This window comes from Aotus nancymaae, unplaced genomic scaffold, assembly GCF_030222135.1.
Source record: "Aotus nancymaae isolate 86718 unplaced genomic scaffold, 86718_ANA_hifiasm-v0.15.2.pri h1tg000089l, whole genome shotgun sequence".
NCBI classification, from domain to species: Eukaryota; Metazoa; Chordata; class Mammalia; order Primates; family Aotidae; genus Aotus; species Aotus nancymaae.
Window position 1 is genome coordinate 9,824,108 of NW_026988504.1, and position 21,726 is coordinate 9,845,833.

The 21,726-nt window shown below is 46.8% G+C and overlaps 1 protein-coding gene across 1 annotated transcript; it reads right to left on the reverse strand.

The window, feature by feature from the left end:
• Nucleotides 1-8,500: 8,500 nt before the first annotated feature.
• On the reverse strand, nt 8,501-21,257 carry SSTR2 (somatostatin receptor 2). Its single transcript, XM_012453806.2, has 2 exons — nt 21,185-21,257; nt 8,501-17,301 (listed from the first exon to the last, which is right to left on the reverse strand). The coding sequence occupies exon 2, from the start codon at nt 17,201-17,203 to the stop codon at nt 16,100-16,102; it is 1,104 nt and encodes a 367-aa protein (XP_012309229.1). The 5' UTR covers nt 17,204-17,301; nt 21,185-21,257; the 3' UTR covers nt 8,501-16,099.
• Between the last annotated feature and the right edge of the window lie 469 nt (nt 21,258-21,726).

Sequence of the window (21,726 nt, forward strand, 5' to 3'; positions counted from 1 at the left end):
CACCATACCCAGCCTCAACTTTTGACCCCCTTCGGTTCATGCTTCTTGCCACAAAGCCCACTGAATCTTTGAAAAGTGGAAACCAGGTTTTGTGTATCCTTTGCTTAAAAGCTCCCCTGGCTGCCCGTCCCTCTTGGCCAGATGCAAACTCCCATCAAAGACCTTCAAGTTCCTGCGTGGCCTGACCCTGCCTGACCCACTCTCTTCCTCCCTCACTCTACTCTGAGCTCCCTGGCCTTCTTTCTGCTTCATGAACAAGCTTTGGCTCACTCCTTCCTAAAGCTATTGCTTTTGCTGTTTCTTCTGCAGATCTTCATGTGGCAGTCCCCTCCTCCGAGAAGCCTGCCTGGACCACCCCAGTCTAAAATCATAAAAGCTAATATTTATCAACAGCTCAATACATATCAGTCACTGTAATCACTCTCATAAACCTTGAATGTGAACTATCTTAATCCTGTCCTTTTTCTTTTCTTGAGACAGGGTCTTTCCCTGTTGCCTAGGCTGGAGTGCAGTGGTGCGATCACAGCTCACTGTAGCCTCGACCACTTGGGCTCAAGTGATTCTCCCACCTTAGCCTCCTGAGTAGCTGGGACCACTAAGGGTGTGCCATCAAGCCTGGCTTTTTTGTTTGTTTGTTTGTTTGTTTGGAGAGACAGGTTTCGCTACGTTGCCTAGGCTGGTCTCAAGCTCTTGGGCTCCAGCAGTCTTTCCGCCTAGGCTTCCTAAAGTGCTGGGATAACAGGGTTGAGCCACTGTGCCTGGAGCCAAGGGAGGTTATGTAATTTGTCCCAAATCATTGAGGAAGTAGCAGAGTTGAGATATAAACCAGCTGTGTGGCTCTCGAACCCAGGCCTTTAAACCCCTCTCTTTTATTTATTTATTTTTGAGACTGAATATGGCTCTGTCACCCAGGCTGGAGTGCAGTGGCATCTTGGCTCACTGCAACCTCCGCCTCCCAGGTTCAAATGATTCTCCTGCCTCAGCCTACTGAGTAGCTGAGACTACAAGTGTGTGCCACCACGCCCAGCTAATTTTTGTATTTTTAGTAGAGATGGGGTTTCACCATGTTGGCCAGGATGGTCTCAATCTCTTGACCTTGTGATCCACCCACCTTGGCCTCCCAAAGTGCTGGGATTACATGTGTGTGCCACCGCACCCAGTTTAAGTTTTGTATTTTTAGTAGACACGGGTTTTACCATGTTGGCCAAGCTAGTCTCGAATTCCTGACTTCAGGTGATCCGGCTGCCTCGGCCTCCCATAGTGCTGGGATTACAGGCGTGAGCTACCGTACCTGGCCTGCTTATGCATTTTCATCATAGCATTTGTCAGTGTTGAAATTACATCTTCATCTATTTGTGTGTTTTTGTTAAGTGTCTCTCTCACAATAAGGAGCAGAGACCTATTTTTTTTTTTTTTTTTGAGATAGGGTCTTGCTATGTTTCCCAGGTTGGTCTCGAACTCCTGGGCTCAAGGGATCCTCCCAACAGCCTCACAAGTAGCTGGGACTACAGGCGTGCACCGCCATACCTGTCTTCTGCTCTGTCTTTTGTCTTTCTTACTAAATTCTCAGCTTCTAAAACAATCTCTGGCACACAGTAGACACTCACTATTCATTGAGTGCCTGAAAATATATTTAGCTTTGTAATAAGGTGACTTCCTGATACGCCAAAAAAAAAAAAAAAATCTGTAAATATTCCAACTGTGCGTTACCCTACAATTCTTAAGTGAGACAAAGAAAATGACCAGATTGATTTAGGCTAGTTTCAGAAATGCTGAATTCATTCATATTTATATTCATGTCCAACATTAGCCCTTCCCTCCCCATCAAACAATTTGAAGTCTGGACTTTTGAATGTTCCTTATGGAGTTAGCGAAGGCTCCTGTCCCTTTTAAGCCTTTTTATTCTCTGATTCCGGTGCCCAGTCTCCAGGCACCTCATCCGTCTCTTGGTGGTTCTTTCGCGCCTGCCCCCACCTCTGTAAGCAGCTCCTTCATTCCATTCATTTCAGTCAGACCCTTGCAAGTGCGCCATCTGTCTCCAGCTGGACCTGGGAGCTGTGCAGATGGTGATAGACCCAGGATTAACTGCACGTTCCTCCCTCTCTGGTGAGCACCAGGCCCCAGGCCAACCGTGATCCCACGCTGGAGGGAGGGGGAAAAGAGCTCAGCGATTTGTAACATACCACGAACTGCTAAGTTTCCAGAAGGCTTTGGCAAGATGAAGCTCTGTTTAGGGAGGTGGATATTTATTCCCGGTCTCCTGTGGTAGAGACCATTTAATTAGGCTTAGCAGAGGAGTAAAGTCCTCTAGCCAGAAAGGAACGCTGTTTGTGCAGCGTGTACCACCTTATCAGGTCGTCAGCTAATTGCATTTACTTTTCTGCCCTCCGATTTGCTTTCGTCTTGCGTCACATGGCTGGTTTTGTTAGTGTTGGCCAGGCTTTCTACCGATGGCAGGTTTAGAAGCCGTGGTTTAATATTAGTGATTTTGGAAAATGATCCACTGTTTAACAGCCAAAACATTTCTGACCTTCTTTTGCTCTGATTAAAGGTGAGGGGACGCTCATATGTACTGGACATCTCTCTATGTCTGATAATGTGACAAATTGTCTTCAATATTTTCTTTCATCCAATCTTTACAGAATTCCGTGAGGTACTTGGTATTAGCCCTGTTTTGTCTCTGCAAGGTCAGGCACTTTCTCAAGGTCACACTTTCTGTAGGTGATCATGCAATGTGGAGAAATGGTTAAGAGTGCAGGTTCTGGGCCGGGAACGGTGGCTCACGCCTGTAATCCCAGCACTTTGGGACGCTGAGGCGAGTGGATCACGAGGTCAGGAGTTTAAGACCAGTTTGGCCAAGATGGTGAAACCCTGTCTCTATTAAAAACTACAAAAATTAGCCAGGCATGGTGGCACATGCCTGTAATCCCAGCTATTCGGGAGGCTGAGGTACACCACCGGACCTGTCTTCTGCTCTGTCTTTAGTTTTTCTTACTAAATTCTCAGCTTCTAAAACTGCTTCAACCTGGGAGGCGGAGGTTGCAGTGAGCCGAGATCGTGCCACTGCACTCCAGCCTGGGTGACAGAGCAACATTCCTCACTTAAAAAAAAAAAAAAAGGAGTGCAGGTTCTGGGCAAGTGACACAAGCATTCCATGCCTCAGTTTGCTCATCTGTAAAATGGGAAGAAAAGTAGCACCTACTTCAGAGAGCTCTTATGGGAATTGAATGAGATGATGCATATTATTAAGTGCTTAAAATAGGGCTTGCACATAGTGAACAATCAGCTAATTGTGTTCTGATTTTAGCAGTCTAATATACTCTAATTTAAGCAACTGAAAATTTGTTATATTTTGGATTTGAGTGAAGAATGATGAGAAGGTGATAAGTTGGTTTTGGGGGCCTAATTTCTAAACTCTTGGCATTTCTCTGTAGTCAGCTTTGCTGTCACTGAGACCTAGTGTGTCTTTATGGCATTTTTAGGGCACCTCTTTGTCATCTGCTTCACGATGACTTAAACAGCCATTCTGTTTAAACTGATTTTGAACAGTTTAAACAGAATAAACTCCCTAAGTTTCTTCCGGCTACAAAAGCTGGAAGAAATCAGATGGGACCATTCAAAATCAGTTTGTGGGCTGGGTGTGGTGGCTTACACCTGTAATCCTAGCATTTTGAGAGGCTGAGGCAGGTGGATCATCTGAAGTCAAGAGTTCGAGATCAGCCTGGCCAACATGGTGAAACCCCATCTCTACTAAAAATACCAAAAATTAGTTGGGCATGGTAGCAGGTACCTATAATCCCAGCTAGTTGGGAGGCTGAGGCAGGAGAATGACTTGAACCCAGGAGATGGAGGTTGCAGTGAGCCGAGATCATGCCACTGCACTCCAGCCTGGGCAACAGAGCAAGACACAGTCTTCTAGAAAAAAAAAAAAAATCCGTCCGTGGACAAAACGGGACTTACTAGTAGTTGCCTATTTTCAAGATTTTTCTTTTCTTTTTTTTCCCTTTTGCTTTCAGACAAATGATTGCCAAGACCTTGATAACATCCAAAAAACACTTTGTAGGCTTTTTGTTGGGCTTAGAGTTTTAAAACAAATTGTTAAGTTTTAAAGCCTATTTCTAGTTCAGGGCTTTTGGGAACTTGGAAAGTGTAGGTTATGTCACTTAGGACTCTGGCCCATTTTCCTGAGCATGTAGGGTGTTTTTCAGAGGTAGGTGGGGACAGAGGTAAGTTAACATAGCTGGCCTGATGAGCAAACTTCAATCTGAGTCTCTTTGATTGCGAATATGATTTTGTGGGAAGATAGCTATAAAAGGGTACACTTGTAAATTTTTTTAAAAAGTAAGTCACTAAAAAGAAATATTTGTCACTTGTTTTCTAGGATTAGGATTATGCAATCACTTTTAACAGCAAATAGGGAGGTAAATTAATCTAACAGAGAAACATACCCAGTCACAAAGTCTCATTAGGAAGCAAAAGCAGTTTTAACTGTTTTATCAAAATACTGGACATGCAGAGATGACCTATTAGTAAGAGTAATCACATTCAAAATACAATAATAATAAGTGCTGTGGCTCACGCCTGTAATCCCAGCACTTTGGGAGGCTGAGATCACTTGAGGTTAGGAGTTAGAGACCAGCCTGGGCAACATGGTGAAACCCCATCGCTACTAAAAATATAAAAATTAGCCGGGCATGGTGGCGCACGTCTGCAATCCCAGCTACTGGGGAGACTGAGGCAGGAGAATTGCTTGAACCTGGGAGGCAGAGGTTGCAGTGAGCTGAGATCGCACCATTGCACTGCAGCCTGGGTGACAGAGCGAGAAACTCCATCTCAAATCATAATAATAATAAAAATTCTAGCTGTAGACCAGGTGCACACCTATTCTCGACATGTTAAAACCATCAATCACAGGACACAATTGAAATTGTTTTTGAGTCAGGGCTGCTGAAGCCTTTTCATAGATGTTGCAGGCTTCCTTGTCTCCGTTTATCCTTCAAAGACTGGGGTGAGCTTAAAGGCTTGTCAGCACCACCCAAAAGGACAGAGCAGGGGGAGGTGTGTGTGCAAGCCATGTGGAAGGAGTGTTCAGTTTCCTTTGATCATGATTGATCTACTGTTTATAACAATCTGCTGTTGTTTATGGATGAGTGACAGCCAGAGAGTGATGGATAGATGAGCTATGAAATCTGGAATAGGAAGACTTCAGGAACAAAGCACTGTGCGTACTATACTAGCTTTCAACGAGTTCTAAATGTCAGCTCCCTGTACTCCACGCCCTGCTTTTTACTGCTGAGATGGCTCTCAGGGTGTTGGACCCTCAGGTGGAGACTTTCCTGGGCCTTTCCCCTTGAATTGACTGCTGCTACTTTTTATTGGCAATCAGAGTGCATTTACGGGACTCTGTGAGCTGGCTCAGCTGGCTGGTTGACCCCTCCGAGTTGGCTGGCTGTTCTAACTAGGAGCCCTTTTCTCCTGCTCAGCCACATGTTAAATTGCTTCTGTCCAAGGGCAGCCTAGATCCAAAGGAGGGAGAGATGGAGAAAAAGAATGAGACCTAGCTCTGCTCCATCCACCCTGGATGAAATGCCTTTGTTGACTCCTTCGAAATCGCTTCCCAACTGCGTTTTATGAAAATGAAGTGTCTGTTTCTAGTTGTTTAAAGGAGGTATTGTAGAATTCTCAAATGCCTCTTTAAAAAGGGATTTTAAGGCCGAGGATGGTTGGGAATTCAGCCTGGCCAACATAGTGAAACCCCGTCTCTACTAAAATACAAAAATTAGCTGGGTGTGGTGGCACACCCCTATAATCTCAGCTACTGGGGAAGCTGAGACATCAGAATCGCTTGAACCCAGGAGACAGAGGTTGCAGTGAGCTGAGATTGCATCACTGCATTCCAGCCTGAGTGACAGAGCTTTAATTTTTATGTTTTATTTTTAGGGACAGGGTCTCTCTCTGTCATCCAGGCTGGAGTGCAATGGCTCAATCGTAGATCACTGCAGGCTTAACCTCCCAGGCTCAAGTGATTCTCCTGCCTCAGCCTCCCAAGTAGCTGAGACTACAGGTGTTCACCACTACACCTGGCTAATTTTTCAATTGTTTTTTGTAGAGATGATTGTTCTCTACATTGCCCAGGCTGGTGTTGAACTCCTGGACTTAAGCAGTCTTCCTGCCTTTGCCTTTCAAAGTGCTGAGGTTAAAATTTTAAATATAAACTATAAGGCAATGTTGTTTTGAAAGACAGATCAAGGGCATAATTAATGGAAACAAACTCTAATTGCTGAATTTTAAACACTTGAGACTCCCTGCTCAAAGGCAGCTGGTCTCCTGTCTTGACTTTGCTGAGAGTACCTGGGCCTCCACTGACTTTGATACTTTTTTTTTTTTTTTTTTTGAGATGGAGTCTCACTCTGTTGCCAGGCTGGAGTGCAGTGGCGCGATCTTGGCTCACTGCAATGTCTGCCTCCCAGGTTCAAGTGATTCTTTTGCCTCAGCCTCTAGAGTAGCTGGGACTATAGGTGTGCGCCACCACACCTAGCTAATTTTTGTATTTTTAGCAGAGACGGGATTTCACCATGTTGATCGGGATGGTCTCAAACTCCTGACCCCGTTATCTGCCTGCCTCAGCCTCCCAAAGTGCTGGGATAACAGGCATGAATCACTGTGCCTGGTGACCTTGACACTCTTTAAGGTGAAGCTGATCTCTGAGCACAGACATTGCTGCCGATGCAACCTGCCACATCAGTGCCTCACCTTGGTTCTTCTCCAGAAATTAACATTTACTTTATTGGTCCTGGAGACAGGAAGGAAGCCCTCAAAATCCCAAACCCTCTAAATACCCATTTTCATGTCTGCCCAGCATCCCAGAACCATATTCCTGGTATCCAACCAGATTTTGTGTCGGCTCAGCTGGACTAGAAATGTTCCATTTGAAACCAGGAAGCAATAGGTTTCCTAAGCTGCAAAGATAGATCTTCATGGTATGGCCGAAGTTGCATGTCCTGCTACCTTTGAGCTTGAAAACCCGTGGAGATAGGTCGTCACGTGAAGGTGCAGCGGGAAAGAAAAGTGGAACAGCTGTGCTGTGTCATCTCCCGAGCCCATCCACCTGGGAGTTTGGAAGAGATATTTAGGACACGATTTTCATCTGCCAAAAAGTGCTTAAGCTGAAGCTAAACAAAGTAAGTCTTCCTTCTGCCCAAGCCTTTGCTCTGTGAGTGTCTAGCATGCTGGGCTGGCAGCACAGCTGAGACTAGGCTAGCTTTAATTAATCTTGAGAATGAACCCTGGAGATCAGACTTCTGTTCCTCAAAGAAAGAGATAACAATACTCTCTTCTCCATCATATACTGGCTGATACTTAAGCAAACAAGATGAGCCGAGGTAGATATCCCAGGCCACGGAAATGAGCAAGCAGGACCATGGACAAGGGGAGGGTTTCCTTTCTGTTTAAGAGTCCCTTTTGCAGAGCTGTGCTCACGGGAGAGGAAGAGAGCAGCCATTCATTTTCTGTATCACAGCTTCCCCATAGGGTTCAGCCCTGGCTTTGTATTAAGAAGCCTGGTGGGGCAGGGAGCAGGGGGAGGAAATGTCTTTGATGAGAGCTGTCATTGATGAGACTCAATTTAAGAATTATTTTCAGTGATTTTTCTGTGAAGAAATTATATCATTTTCCTTATGCAAAAATGTTGCTGTTAGTAATACAAACGCTTTGTGTTGATGGACTGGTAGGGGTGAGTTGTAGGAAACTGTTCACACCCTTTTGCCAACTCTTTTTGTTGTCGTTGTTGAATTGAGGCAGCTTGTTACAGCAGGGACAGCTGGCTGGGGCTAGGCAGCTAGGCATGCAGTCTGTGATCCAGCATGGAATTCTCTGGGTACAAAATTAGTTTATGCACAAGCTCCTCCTCCCTGTTGTGGCAGCAGTGTAGAAAAAAATGACTAAATATCCCTAGATTCAAGATGAGTTAGTCAAATTTTAGTTATCACCCTCTGTTGAAAGCTACTGGAGAATCTCTGCATCGAGGTCTTGCCGAGACAATGTAGGATGTATGCAGCATGTACACGTATGTCACACACGTCTCCCAGGTGCGCATGTGCACCCCATGTGTGCCTCACATGTATGTGCATGCATATCATACATGTGTGCGCATGTCTTTCACATGCATGGTACTTAAGCAAACAAGATGGGCAGATGTTGACTGAGCCATGGGAATGGGCTGGAGCAGGGCAGTGGAGGGGAGGGCATCATACATGTGAAGCATCACACACGTGCTCTGTTGTGCCACCTATATGCATGTACATTACGTGTGTGTTTGTGTGTGCACGTGCTTGGGAGCACAAACTGGAGTGAAGGTGCAAGTTGAGAACTTGAGAGGCTTAGAACACCACCCATGTCTCCTCAGAAGTGGGATGCTGGTTAATGTTAAGAAAGCCACTAAGCCTTGGTTATTACATTAGTCTGTTCTCATGCTGTTAATAAAGACATATCCAAGACTGGGTAGTTTATAAAGGAAAGAGGTTTAATGGACTCAGAGTTCTGCAAGGCTGGGGAGGCCTCAGGAAACTTACAATCATGGCAGAAGAGGAAGCAAACACGTCCTTCTTCACATGACAGCAGCAAGGAGAAGTGCAGAGCAAAGCAGGGGGAAAGTCCCTTATAAAACCATCAGATCCTGTGAGAACTCACTCACTATCACCAGAACAGCGTGGAGGTGACCGCCTCCATGATTCAATTACCTCCCATTGGGTCCCTCCCACAACACATGGGGATTATGGGAGCTGCAGTTCAGAATGAGATTTGGGTGAGGACACAGCCAAACCATATCAGTTATGTTACATGTGAACCATTATCCCCTTACGTGGGAACAGGAACCCTCCCAGGAACTGATAGCCCAGCCCCCTGGGAGGGCAGAGGAAGCATGGCTGCTCCCTAGCTGCACCTGCTGAGTTGACAGATAGTCCCAGAGAGCTGGTGGTGGGTCTTCCTCTCTTGAGACTAGCAGATATCCTTTGGGGTCCTTGTACTGGGGGCTTGGCAATGTATTCTTTGTAAGGACCTGGGGTGACTGTGTCTCCCTCTGTGTCCAGGGCTAAAACAGTCTTATTGGGCAGCCCCCAGCAGCCCTTAGGACTGGGTTCATCCTGGGCTCCCCATTCTCTCTTCAGGGACTCCCACTGTAAAGGGACCTTCTCTATGGCTTAAGCAACTGGAGGCCCTGTCACTGAATAATTGGAGTGGACAAGGCTGTGGGGTGTCCTTTCAGATTTCATCGAAGGTGGTCTTGCATCATATTTCTTAACAGGCTTTTCTAAAAGGATAGGACAATTTTATCTCTAATCAGGGCATTCCTTTCCTGCTTCCAGGCTTAGTAGGATCAGGAAATGAACTTAGTGTCCCCACTAGGCGCCAATATCTAAGCAAAGAGGTGTTCTTTCACCGACCCCCCGCCCCAACCAGCCTGTCCCTTCAATAATGCCAGGAAAGAGAGAGATGATGAAAAATTGGCCGAGCGTGGTGGCTCATGCCTGTAATCTCAGCACTTTGGGACTCTGAGGCGGGTTGATCACCTGAGGTCAGGAGTTCGAGACCTGCCTTGCCAACATGGCAAAACCTCATCTCCACTAAAAATACAAAAATTAGCTGGGTGTGGAGGCACATGCCTGTAATTACAGCTACTTGGGAGGGTGAGGCAGGAGAATCACTTGAACCCGGGGGTCAGAGGTTGCAGTGAGCTGAGATCATGCCATTGTACTCCAGCCTGGGTGACAGAGCAAGATTTCATCTCAAAAGAAGAAAAAAAAAAGACAAGCCTCCCGCTTCTCTACTTAAACTTTTTCTTATCCACCTCAAGTTAAGTCTCCGTGTCATCAACTCTCTCATGCCTAAAATCTTTGTCCAACAGGAGGCAGATGTTCACTGAGCTGCGTGATGAAGCCACACCATTTCATTTTAATGATCTTACACTCACTTTTAATCTTAGGAGAATCAATATGACTTTATGGTCAGCCCGGTTAAGTCTTGGTTACCGTTTAGCTCTGTTTTTAAGCAGAGTCCAGATAACATACAACCTGAGACATCTAAAGGAGAAAATGATTACCCCCTGCCCCCTCCCCATGTTCAGTTGCTGCTGAGTTAAGGGGAGGTGGTGGGTCATTCTTGAAAGTGGCAGTGAGGGTGAGAGGTGTGAAATCTAGTCCTTGAGCCATCATTCTCAACCTTAATACTTCGCCGACTTGGATAACAGGAGCTACAGAAGCTCTTCAGCTGTAAGCAGAATACAGTCCCTCGTGCCTACTTGCTGGATTAGCTGCTGGAAAACAAATTAGAGACTCTGGGCCAGGTGCAGTGGCTCATGCCTATAATCCCAGCACTTTGGGAGGCCGAGGTGGGAGGATCACGAGGTCAGGAGTTCAAGACCAGCCTGGCCAACATGGTGAAATCCTGTCTCTACTAAAAATACAAAAATTAGCCAGGCATGTTGGCCTGCACCTGTTGTACAAATTTGGTGATCCCAGCTACGCAGGAGGCTGAGGCAGGAGAATCGCTTGAAACCGGAAGGCAGAGGTTACAGTGAGCTGAAATCCTGCCACTGCACTCCAGCTTGGGCGAAACAGCGAAACTCCATCTCAAAAAAAAAAAAAGAGACTCTGCCCATGGGAATGTTCCCAGAAATTCACATATTAAAAGCAAAACAAGAACTTAGGTAAAGGTTTACTCTGATAGAACGTTCGATGGGAAATTCAGTGTTTTTGAATCTGGCAAAAACGTGGATGAGACAAGTGATCGTCGTTACTGTAAGTTCCACTGCTTGGCTTGCCAGCTTTGGGATTCTTAGAATGACACATGTATTGGAAACGCTAATCAGATCTTCCCAACCATCTGTGGAAACTTTTGATGATTCTCTTGCCACTTTCTTTCTTTCTTTCCTTTTTTTTTACTGTTTAAGGAATTTTTATTAGAGCAAGAATTTTACAATCCAAATTATGTTTCCTTGTTCAGTTATCATTTCCGTTACCTAAAACAGAACTGATATTTTGAGCTGTTCCACGGTAAAGAATTACAAATTAAGGAAAGGAATGCTTTAAATTTTTGTACTTTGCTGAAAATTCTTTTCCCCAGGGTCTATGAAACATTAATTTGTTTTTTTATTTTACTTATTTTTATGGAGTTTTTTTTTTTTGGTTGTTTTAAAATCGACAGGTAACCTAAGATGAGCATTATGTCTGCTACCCTTCTACCCACCTTTCTTTAGCAAGGTCAAAGGTCACGTGTACCTTCCACTGTAATTTTACTCTCTTCATTGAATGGTCACATTCGGAGCTGATCAGGAACATGGATCTTTTTTTTCTTTCTTTCTCTTTTTCTTTTTTTAAAGAGACAGGGTCTCACTACATTGCCCAGGCTGGTCTCAAACTCCTGGGTTCAAGTGATTCCCCTGCCTCGGCCTCCCAAAGTGCTGGGATTACAGATGTGAGCCACCACCCCCAGCCCAGAACATGTATTTTGACAGCCCTTTGCTTCCCACCTGTCTCTGCAATCAGCCTGTGCACTTTTCTAGCACGGTGCTTCTCATTTAGGGCAGCTGGGGCTACGAGTTTCAGCAAGAAACACTTGTATTCCATCATGGACAGAAGGTTACATTTGTGTAAGCAAATAGATTCCAGTGCATTGCCAGAAGCCCCATCACCTAGCCCACGTGTTCCTCTCTGTGTGCCATTTGGTTTTCCAGTGTCCTTCTGCCTTCTAGATTCTGCCAAGCTATGGTATGAACCCCACTGAAGTTTTTCTTCTTCTTCTTCTTTTTTTTTTTTTTTGAGATGGAGTCTTGCTCTGTCACCCAGGCTGAAGTGCAGTAGTGCCATCGCAGCTCACTGCAACCTCCACCTCTGGGGTTCAAGCAATTCTCCTGCCTCAGCCTCCCAAGTAGCTGGGATTACAGCCACCATGCCTGGCTAATTTTTGTATTCTGAGTAGAGATGGGGTTTCCTCATGTTGGCTACGCTGGTCTTGAACTCCTGACCTCAGGCGATCCACCTGCCTCAGCCTCCCAAAGTGTTGGGATTACAGGCATGAGCCACCACGCCCAGCACTGCTAAAGTTTCATCCACCCGTCCAATATTACCCAACTCTGTTACTGAAACACAACTAACATTATTCAGCATAGGCCACAATATCATATTATCTTTCCCAATATCTTTTTCACTGAGTCCACTTAGGTTTAATCAGTGCTTAACTGCCTACGTTAATGGCAGTTAAGTGGCAGCATGCATAACCCAAGTGATGAGATACTCTGAAATCAATGGGGTGCATTACTTTTTATTCCCCCCAGCACCCAGCAGATTTGTCCTCAGCATTAAATATGGAATGGAGACTAAATTTTTTGAATTAAAATGATGTTAACCTTTAAATTAGCATGTTGATTCTCTCTTTTGGATAAAAGAAAAACAGAGCCCAAGTTATCTTTGAAACAGATATTTCAAAAAGGGGCGAATACCTTTCCCTAAGGCAGAAAGCCAACTGCGTGTTTGGATGGAATTGCAGCATCAAACTCAAAGGCCTGTCATTTAGTCTTAGAATGGTCATCCTGCTGAGGAAGGCCCACAGATGGCTGGGTCTGCATTTCATTTTCAGGTTACAGGTGGCTGCTTTGACTCTGGCCTCCCTACAGGCAGTTTCTCTGGTCACAGGGTCATGAATACTCTAGAATTAGTCTTTTTTTTTTTTTTTTAAGACAAAGTTTCACTCTTGTTACCCAGGCTGGAGTGCAATGGCACAATCTCAGCTCACTGCAACTTTCACCTCCCAGGTTCAAGCCATTCTCCTGCCTCAGCCTCCCGAGTAACTGGTATTGTAACACCTGCCACCACCACGCCGGACTAAGTTTTTGTATTTTTAGTAGAGATGGGGTTTCACCATGTTGGCCAGGCTGGTCTTGAACTCCTGACCTCAGGTGATCATACAAAACTGGACATTAAGAAAACCACCCGCCTTGGCCTCCCAAAGTGCTGGGATTACAGGCATGAGCCACCACACCTGGCCTGTAGAATTAGTCTTCTCTGCCTTGAAATTATTTCTACCAATTCTTGGTCCCTTGGAATCATTTCCCTAAGTCAAACTCAGCATTTATTCAAGGACCCTGGAACATCTCATGTTATAATAATTGTAAAGTTAGGCCTAAAGCATTTTCTTCCAAATCTTTGCTTGTTTTTATTTAAACACACACACACACACACACACACACACACACACACACACACACACACACACAGGTCAGGAGTTCGAGACCAGCCAGACCAAAGGTGAAACCCTGTCTCTACTAAAAATAAAAAAATTAGCCAAGCATGGTGGCACGTGCCTGTAATCCCAGCTACTAGTGAGACTGAGACAGGAGAATCACTTGAACCCGGGAAGCAGAGGTTGCAGTGATCTGAGATCGCGCCACTGCACACCAGCCTGGGTGACAGAGCGAGAGTCCATCTCAAAAAACAAAAAACAGTCACACTTCGCTAAACATGGCTGCTAGGAAGCCCTGCGCTGAACTTGCAGCTGACCTTGCTTTTACCAATGGTGTGGGATTTTACTGCATGCAATTTTTGCAACAACTTTCTCTAGTCTTGTTTTATAACTGTACCACTTTTTATTTTTGTACAGATTTGTCTACCCTAAATCTTATTGAACATATTTTTCTTAGCCACAGGAAGTACTTTTGGGAATGAGGTGGTGTGAATTATACAGAACAAAAGTAGCACATTAGGAAGGACACCCACAGGTGGAGCACTTAGTCATTCCGACGGGCAAACAGCACTTGCTTAGGGAGCCCGAAGAGGAAAGCTCATTTAAAAATATGGTGAAATCTATATGTGAGATGCTGGGTGATGCTCTCAACAAAACCCAGAGACGATGACATCCTTGCAGGCACCCAGTGCGTATTCTTTCATACTCTGGAAACTGATCAGTCAATGAAATGGACATTGTCTCTTATCACTTGTACGTGTCAGTTTTGGGGACAAAAAATCCCACTTTATGGTGTGATGTGCCTATTTACAATAATTCTTGAGGAGCAGCTCAGAGAGTCCATGACATTAAAGATAAGACACTTACTGTGTAAACAGTCAGTGGGGAAGGTGGCACAGCAGTATTTCCGAGTGGTGGGGCCCCACCAACACTCACACCATGCCCCCCCCGCCCCCATACACTACATATTCATTGGCAGGTGAGAGTGCTTTTGTTTTATGAACAGTCTCCTCTGGTCTTTAGTATGCATTGTGGTTCTCTCTCTCTCTCTCTTTTTTTTTTTTTTTTTTTGAGACTGAGTTTTGCTCTTGTTGCCCAGGTTGGAGTGCAGTGGCACAGTCTCAGCTTACTGCAACCTCTACCTCCCAGGTTCAAGCGATTCTTCTGCTTCAGCCTCCCGAGTAGCTGGGATTACAGGCATGGACCACCACACCCAGCTAATTTTTATATTTTTTATAGAGATGGGGTTTCACCATGTTGGCCAGGCTGGTCTTGAACTCCTGACCTCAGGTGATCCACCTGCCTTGGCCTCTCAAAGTGCTAGAATTACAGGCATGAGCCACTGCAGCTGGTCATGCATTTGTGGTTTTCTTAATGCCCAGTTTTGTATGAAGTCCTCAAAAATCCCCTTTGAGGAGTCATTGAATTACATTTCCATTTTCTTTCATTAGGAAGCTATGTCTGGCCTGAAAAATAAAAAACACTTTTATGGTTTCTCATAAAGGTGTAATTTTGCTTCACTCTTACTCACTTATTTTCACGGTGGAGAGAATAAAATTATTTCCCCACAGGAATCATAGTCCATTTTTTGCCTTTCATGTTAGTGATTTCCCCCCGCTCATGGCTCCCTAAGAAAAACTAAAGCAATTTGAAAAGATTTTGCAATCCTATGATAACAAAGTCGGTTTTGTCCTGATAAATACAATGATGGATGACCACTACCACTTAAGTCCTTTTGAGCAAATGAATAATTCTCTGATTATACCTGAGAAGTGGAAACACATGAATTTATGTTCTGGGTCTTCAAATATCTTCCCCCTTTCCCTTCTTACGTTGACCTAACCTGCCTGAAATTAATGAAGCAAACACCCAGGGGCAGAGGCTGGAAGTTTTGTGAGGCTAGAAGCTTATACAAGGATCCTTTTTAAGAAAAGCAATACAAAAATATCTTACTTCCATAATTATTTACAAAAACAGATGACCACATGAACATACTGCCCAGGTCCCTCCTGGGCCTTGGAAAAGCCCATGCAAGAGAGTTCCCTGAAGCTGAAACTTTACCGGCTTCATGGTAAGTCCATTTCTGCGGGCTCCGTATTGTGCCAAAAGTCCACGTACACTATGCACATTTGAATTTGCTACTTGTATATGTGAACACGAGAACGTAGATAATGCCTATACAGAGAATAAATAGGAATATACAAGCATAAATATAAGAACACAAGATTACATATTGAGTTTTAAATACACAAACACACAGATGCTTTTTTTTGTTTCGTTTTTGTTTTGTTTTTTGAGATGGAGTCTCACTCTGTCACCAGACTGGAGTGCATTGGTGCGATCTCGTCTCACTGCAACCTCCGTTTCCCGAGTTCAAGTGATTCTCCTGCCTCAGCCTCCCGAGTAGCTGGGACTACAGGTGCACGCCACCATGCCCAGCTAATTTTTTTATATTTTTAGTAGAGACGGGATTTCACCGTGTTGGCCAGGATGGTCTGGATCTCTTGACCTTGTGATCCACCAGCCTCAGCCTCCCAAAGTGTTGGGATTACAGGCATGAGCCACTGCGCTCAGCCTATTTTTGTTTCTAAAGATCATACTCAGGCACAATCCCTTTTCTCCAGACTTTGAATTGTCTACCTATATTTCAATGTTCGCTTTAAGGGGGAGGTAATCAATTTAGCACATTAACATTCAATCAGACAAGATGACTCAAACACTGTTCTCTGAATTGGACTCGTGCTGAACAATCCTCTATTCTAGAAGCCAGGTATGAGGGGTGGGAGGAAGCAAGTGGGTGCGGGCAGGGAGACCACTGCCAGCAGGCAGAGCATGGCTTGGTTTTTCCCACCCCCCAAGCAGTTCAGATACTGGTTTGGAGGTCTCCATTAAGGAGGGTCCTCTGGGTCTCCGTGGTCTCGTTCAGCCGGGATTTGTCCTGCTTACTGTCACTCCGCTCCCCGTCATCTGTGCCGCTCACCTTGACCAAGCAGAGGACATTCTGGAAGCTCTTCTTGAAGTTGTCAGACAAGAAGGCATATAGGATAGGGTTGGCACAGCTGTTAGCGTAGGTGAGGACCACCACAAAGTCAAACATGCCTTTAAGGGCTGGGGTGGGACTGATGGCCATGGAGACAGAAGAAACGTTGAATATGTAGAAGGGAAGCCAGCAGAAGATGAAGACAGCCACCACGATGGACACCATTCGGGTGACCTTCTTCTCAGACTTCTTCCTCTTGGAAGAGCCCACTCGGATACCAGAGGACTTCACCTTGATGATAATGAACAGGTAGCAAAGACAAATGATGGTGAGGGGTACCAGGAACCCTAGGATGAACGTGTAGATGATGAACCCTGTGTACCAAGCCCCAGATTCACCTGGCCAGTTGATGGTGCAGCTGCTTCTCCCCCACTGGTTGCTCCGGAGCCCAGCATATATCATGATGGGCAAGATGACCAGCAGAGAGACTCCCCACACAGCCATGGTGATCATCTTGGCCGTCCGGGGTCTCCTCCACTTGGCCGACTTGATGGGGTGGACCACAGCCAGGTATCGGTCGATGCTCATGACTGTCAAGCAGAAGATGCTGGTGAACTGATTGATGCCATCCACAGTCATGACCACCCGGCAGATGGCCTTGCCAAAGGGCCAGTGGACCAGAGCCACCTGCATAGCCAAGAAAGGCAGACCCAGCATGAAGAGCTCATCTGCAATGGCCAGATTGAGGATGTAAATGTTGGTGATGGTCTTCATCTTGGCATAGCGGAGGATGACGTAAATGACAAGTGTGTTACCACACAACCCGATGATGCAGACCACAAAATAGATGAATGTGAGGACTGCATTGCTTGTCAGGTCATAGTATGGCTCCGTCTGGTTCGAGGTGTTGGCTGACCCCACGGAGCCATTGAGGTCAAATGGAATGGATAGCCATGTGTGGCTTCCATTGAGCGGCTCATCTGCCATGTCTGTGGCTGCTTTTCAGTGTTACGCTAGTTCCAGCCAGCCCAGAGATCTTATTCTCACCTTAATGGACCTTGGAGGCCAAGGACCCAGTGTACCATCTGGAAGGAGAAAAGGAGGTTTGGCCCGTCAGTCATGAGCTATTTAAACTCTCACCAAATTTACACATTTCTGGTTTACCCTCTCAGACATACTCTTACATTGAAAAACAGATTATCTTTCTACATCAATATTAGGCTCTAGCGTTCCTCATCAGTGTGCAGACTTTTTCGAGTTGTTTTTCCAATAGTAGGGAAGGGTTTGGGTCGAGCCATCATCTGCTGACGCACATGTGGGGGAGGGCTGTGGCTTCAAAAGCACATACTTTGACCCTTAAGAAGCTGAGTGATCTAAACTGCAGAAAGGCAGAGCTTGGAGAAAGAAGTTCAGCCCCTGACCTCAGAAGGGTCTGACACTGACATTCCTGGCCTCTTCCCTACCAGGAAATCTATGCTGACTTGCTAACCGCCTTGGAGTCTTTCCGTTCTGAAAACACCATAGTGGAAAAAACCCAGATTCTAGAGGTAGAACAAAGCCGGGTTCCACTGCTGAGCCCATGTGACCTCATGTCTGGTCCTTAATGGTTCTGACTCTGTTCACATGGGGTGCCATGAAGATTAAATGATGGAATGTATGTGCAAATGCCTAGCATTGGGCTGGGCTCGTAATGGGAACCTCGTACATGTTGTTTACCCCCGTGTTTTCTTCTACCATCTCATTATCTCTGACTTACTGAAATCTTCCTACGTGGTGAACCAATTTATAGTCTTCAGTATTAAAGATAAAAGTCTGGTTTGCTTTCATTTTTGAAATGTAAGCTTCGGTTTATTTTTTGTTTTTCTTCTATTTTTGTTTTCCAATACCACCTAATGCTTGACTTCCTCAAGGACTCTTGCCCAAAGTCCCTAAGGGGATGCTGCTCCCAAGTGCTGTAACACCCCAGAGAATTTGTCTACCATTTTCTAATTAGGATAAAAACGGGAAGCAGGTGTGGGAGGCAAGCTCATACATAGAAGTAAGCAGAAGGCTTCCAGCAGCGGTATAGTTCATTCACACCCACTATTCACTTGATCTTCCTGACTGTCCTAGGTGGTAGGGATAATTACACCCATTTTAGAGATGTGTAAACTGAGGCTTAGGGAGTTTAAGGAGTTCACTTCCATTCTCTTGTGCATAATTGGTGGATCTGGGATGTGAACACAGGCCACCTGGCCCCATCTTTTGCACGTCTCAAGGCATCCCCCTCTACTCACTAGTGGTCTAGAGACTGAACGGCTGATAACTGGGCTTTGGTTTAAAGCAACTGACTCCTGTGTTACTTCCTTACTGAGAGAAATAATTGGAACACTACTGGCTTGGCTTAAGATCTAAAACAATAGCTCATCCCATAATTAAGTGATTGATATACAGCCGTTCAAAAACTGTGCTGACAGCAGGGATGTAGGGATGAGCAAATGCGGCTAGTGCCCTCTAGAAGGTGATAATTTAAAAGGGGAGACAGGCAAGGAAGCCAACTCATATCGGGTGGAATTGCATGAGAGATAAACGAAGGACTTAAGGATGCCTTCCTTTCCTGGGGGATTTACAGGAGGCTTCCAAAGAGAAATATTTGAGCTGGGTCTTGGGTGTATGGAAAGTGAAGCAGAAGGACAGCAAAGAAGTCAATCTGGAAAGAGGTGAGCTGTCCAAAGGGTGGTGTGTTCAGCAGAGTGGGAATAATCACTTGGCTGACACATTTCCCCTGAGCTAGGTACCTTTCCTGGTGCCTGGGTGTGGATGGAAGATTGCTTCTTAATCCTTGGAAAGACTGCAGATGAATTAAAGGAGACTTAGCAGGCAACAAGCACTTAGGATCCATGCTCACCTTTGCCTCTGATTCATTCTGAACTGCCAGGTGCACTGCTTGTGCCTTTCGTGCTCACTTTCCTACCACACAACTGTCTCTGAAGTGAGATCTGGGCTTTGTGGCTGAACATTTTGTGAAGTATTTTGGGGACCTGGAATTTCATGTCTGTATCGGGTAAAAAAGCATAAATGGGCAGCAATTAGAGCAGAAGCTGTACAGAAACTGCGGTTAGTATCCCTGGATTAACTTGGGTAGTTTCACGATCATTTCTAACCATCTTGTCAGTTTAATTCTACAGAACCAGAATCCTATTCAAGCTGCCTGCAATTAGAGTGTGCATTAATCATGGGGATTTCCAGGAGCCCATTTATATAACACAAATGGTCACACTCCAATGTCTGGGTAACACGGAAGCCCCTGGGGCTGGGAGAGCCCCTGTCTAAGAGCTTTTGGGCTAGGAAGGATGATGGGCCTTCCAGCCCTAACTCGGTCATCTCCACTGGAGTTTCACTCAACAGGACAGAATCGCTTAATGGTAGCAGCAGACAGGGTTCAGAGTCTTAGTGAAGGTGGTGGAGGTGGGAGGCTGGGGAGCTGGTTGAGAGTGGGAAGGCTCCTCTAAGCCAGAAATGAGCTTCAATCATGGGTAGTCTTATTTAACAAGGAATTCAGCTGCCTAATGTCTTCCAGAGACTTCTGTTTCGTTTTTGTTCCAGAGAACGAATATTCCAATGCCAGGCAGCCAATGCTTGTTGAATTGTGGTTAAATTAAACGGACAAGGAAGTTTGGTTTTCTGCATTCTTTGTTTTTCCAGCCCAAGAATTGTTAGATGCTGGAAATGGCTAGGAGTTGGTTTCCTCTGAACCAAGTCCAGGCTCTGTGGAGAGGAGGGTGAGAATAATCTCACGCACCCCACCTTCCAACCTTCTTTTACTAAGGGCTGTGGGTACCAGCCCAAGAAATGAGTGTTGGGATGGGGACCAGGCATCAGGGGAGGTCCTAAATCCCACTCAGGGTCAGTTTTTCCTCTTCCCCATCATCTTTCCTGCATTCAGTTCCCACCCCCGCCTCCCTCGGGGCCTGCACAACCCGGCTTGGTCTCTGCGGGGCTGGAGCAAGAGCTCCCACTGGCAGAGTGATAAAAGCCCCTGTGGGCCTTCGTAGCGAGTGAGCGCCGGGGGAAAAGCCAGGGCGGTGCTGGCCTAAGGGGTTGGAAAATGGAGAAGCGAATGTCAGGACTACGGGGCCAGTGATCCCGGCTGGCACAGAAAGTCCTCCTGGCCATCCAACTCGCTGATCCTCAGAGCAAGGGTTTCCCGAAGAGCTCCGTGCCATTTCCAGAAAGACAAGGGAAGAGTGGAGATTGTAGCGCTAGCACGCCCGGTCTCTAAACGCAGAGCAGGGAGTACCGGGTGTGTGGCGGGGAGCTGAGGACAGAGACTTCGGGGCGCGGACGACAGTCGCTTGGGGACTTGGCCAGCGGCTTTCGGCACGGGCTATGCAGAGGTTTGGTGTCTCCAAACCTTGACAAACTGTTCTTTCTGTCCCGAGGTGGGGGACGGGGGCGGATCCTAGATCGTTCAGCGTCTAGGAACGATCCGGCCGGGTGGAGAACAGGAGGGAAGCCCCTCTTTTCTCCGCTCAGCGCCCGCCGCCTGCCTCTGGCAGGCTCGGATCTCCGGGTGCGCTCCCACAGGAGCCCCAGGCTGGCACCCGACACATCCCCTCACGGTCTCGCTCCCCTCGCGAAGGATCTCTTTTGCAGGGGGCTGAGAGAAGTTGTCCCCCGTCGCAGCTACCACCTGAGGTCTCTGGCTAAAGGGCACGCGCCACGCACACGGGCATGAGACTGCGAGGACACGTCCGTTCGAGCACACTCTACTCACAGCCCCCTACTCAGGCAGGGGCACCCGCTGTCGTTAGTTCCTGCTATAATCACCCCAAAAAGCACAAGGGCGGAGAATCACGCACCGGGACCTACGCTCAGGCGCTCGGATGGGCACTCCGCCATCAGCGCAGATGCACACAGGTGCCCAGGTGCGCTTCCCGCTCCCTCCATCTCTGACACACACACACACACACACGCACGCACACTCACCTTGCCTTGGCTTTTCCGCTGCAATCCGCTAGCTCCGGTCTCCGGCACCCAGCGGCTGTCCCCGAGCCAGCTGGGCGCCAGGGCGCGCAGCAGCTTGGCTAGCGCCTGGCGCCCGACGTTTGGGGTTCCCGGCTCCTCTACCCTCTTGAGCCGGCTCCCGCTAGCCCCTCGCCGGGAGAGAGCTCTCCTTACCCGCAGACACCCGGCGCCAAGCCGCGGACTGGGGTTCTGGGCGCGGGTGGCCTTGCGAGCACAAGCGCATGGGTGGCTGCGTCGCTTGGACTGGCCCAGCCAGCCCGGGCCCCTCGGCACATTTCCCCACGCCCCCCTCCCGCCACGTCACAGTGGCTTCGCTCCGCCCTCCTCCCCGGTCCTGTAGAAGGACAGGGGTGATACTGGCTGAAAATCCTGCGCGTGGTCGCGGGCAGAGCTTACAGGCAGCCGGGGAACGGAGAGAGAGGGGACCAGCATGCGGGGGCGTGAAAGGTTAAGCGTTTTCGGTCTCCCCAGGACTCATGGCAAGGACAAGCGCTATTTTCCCT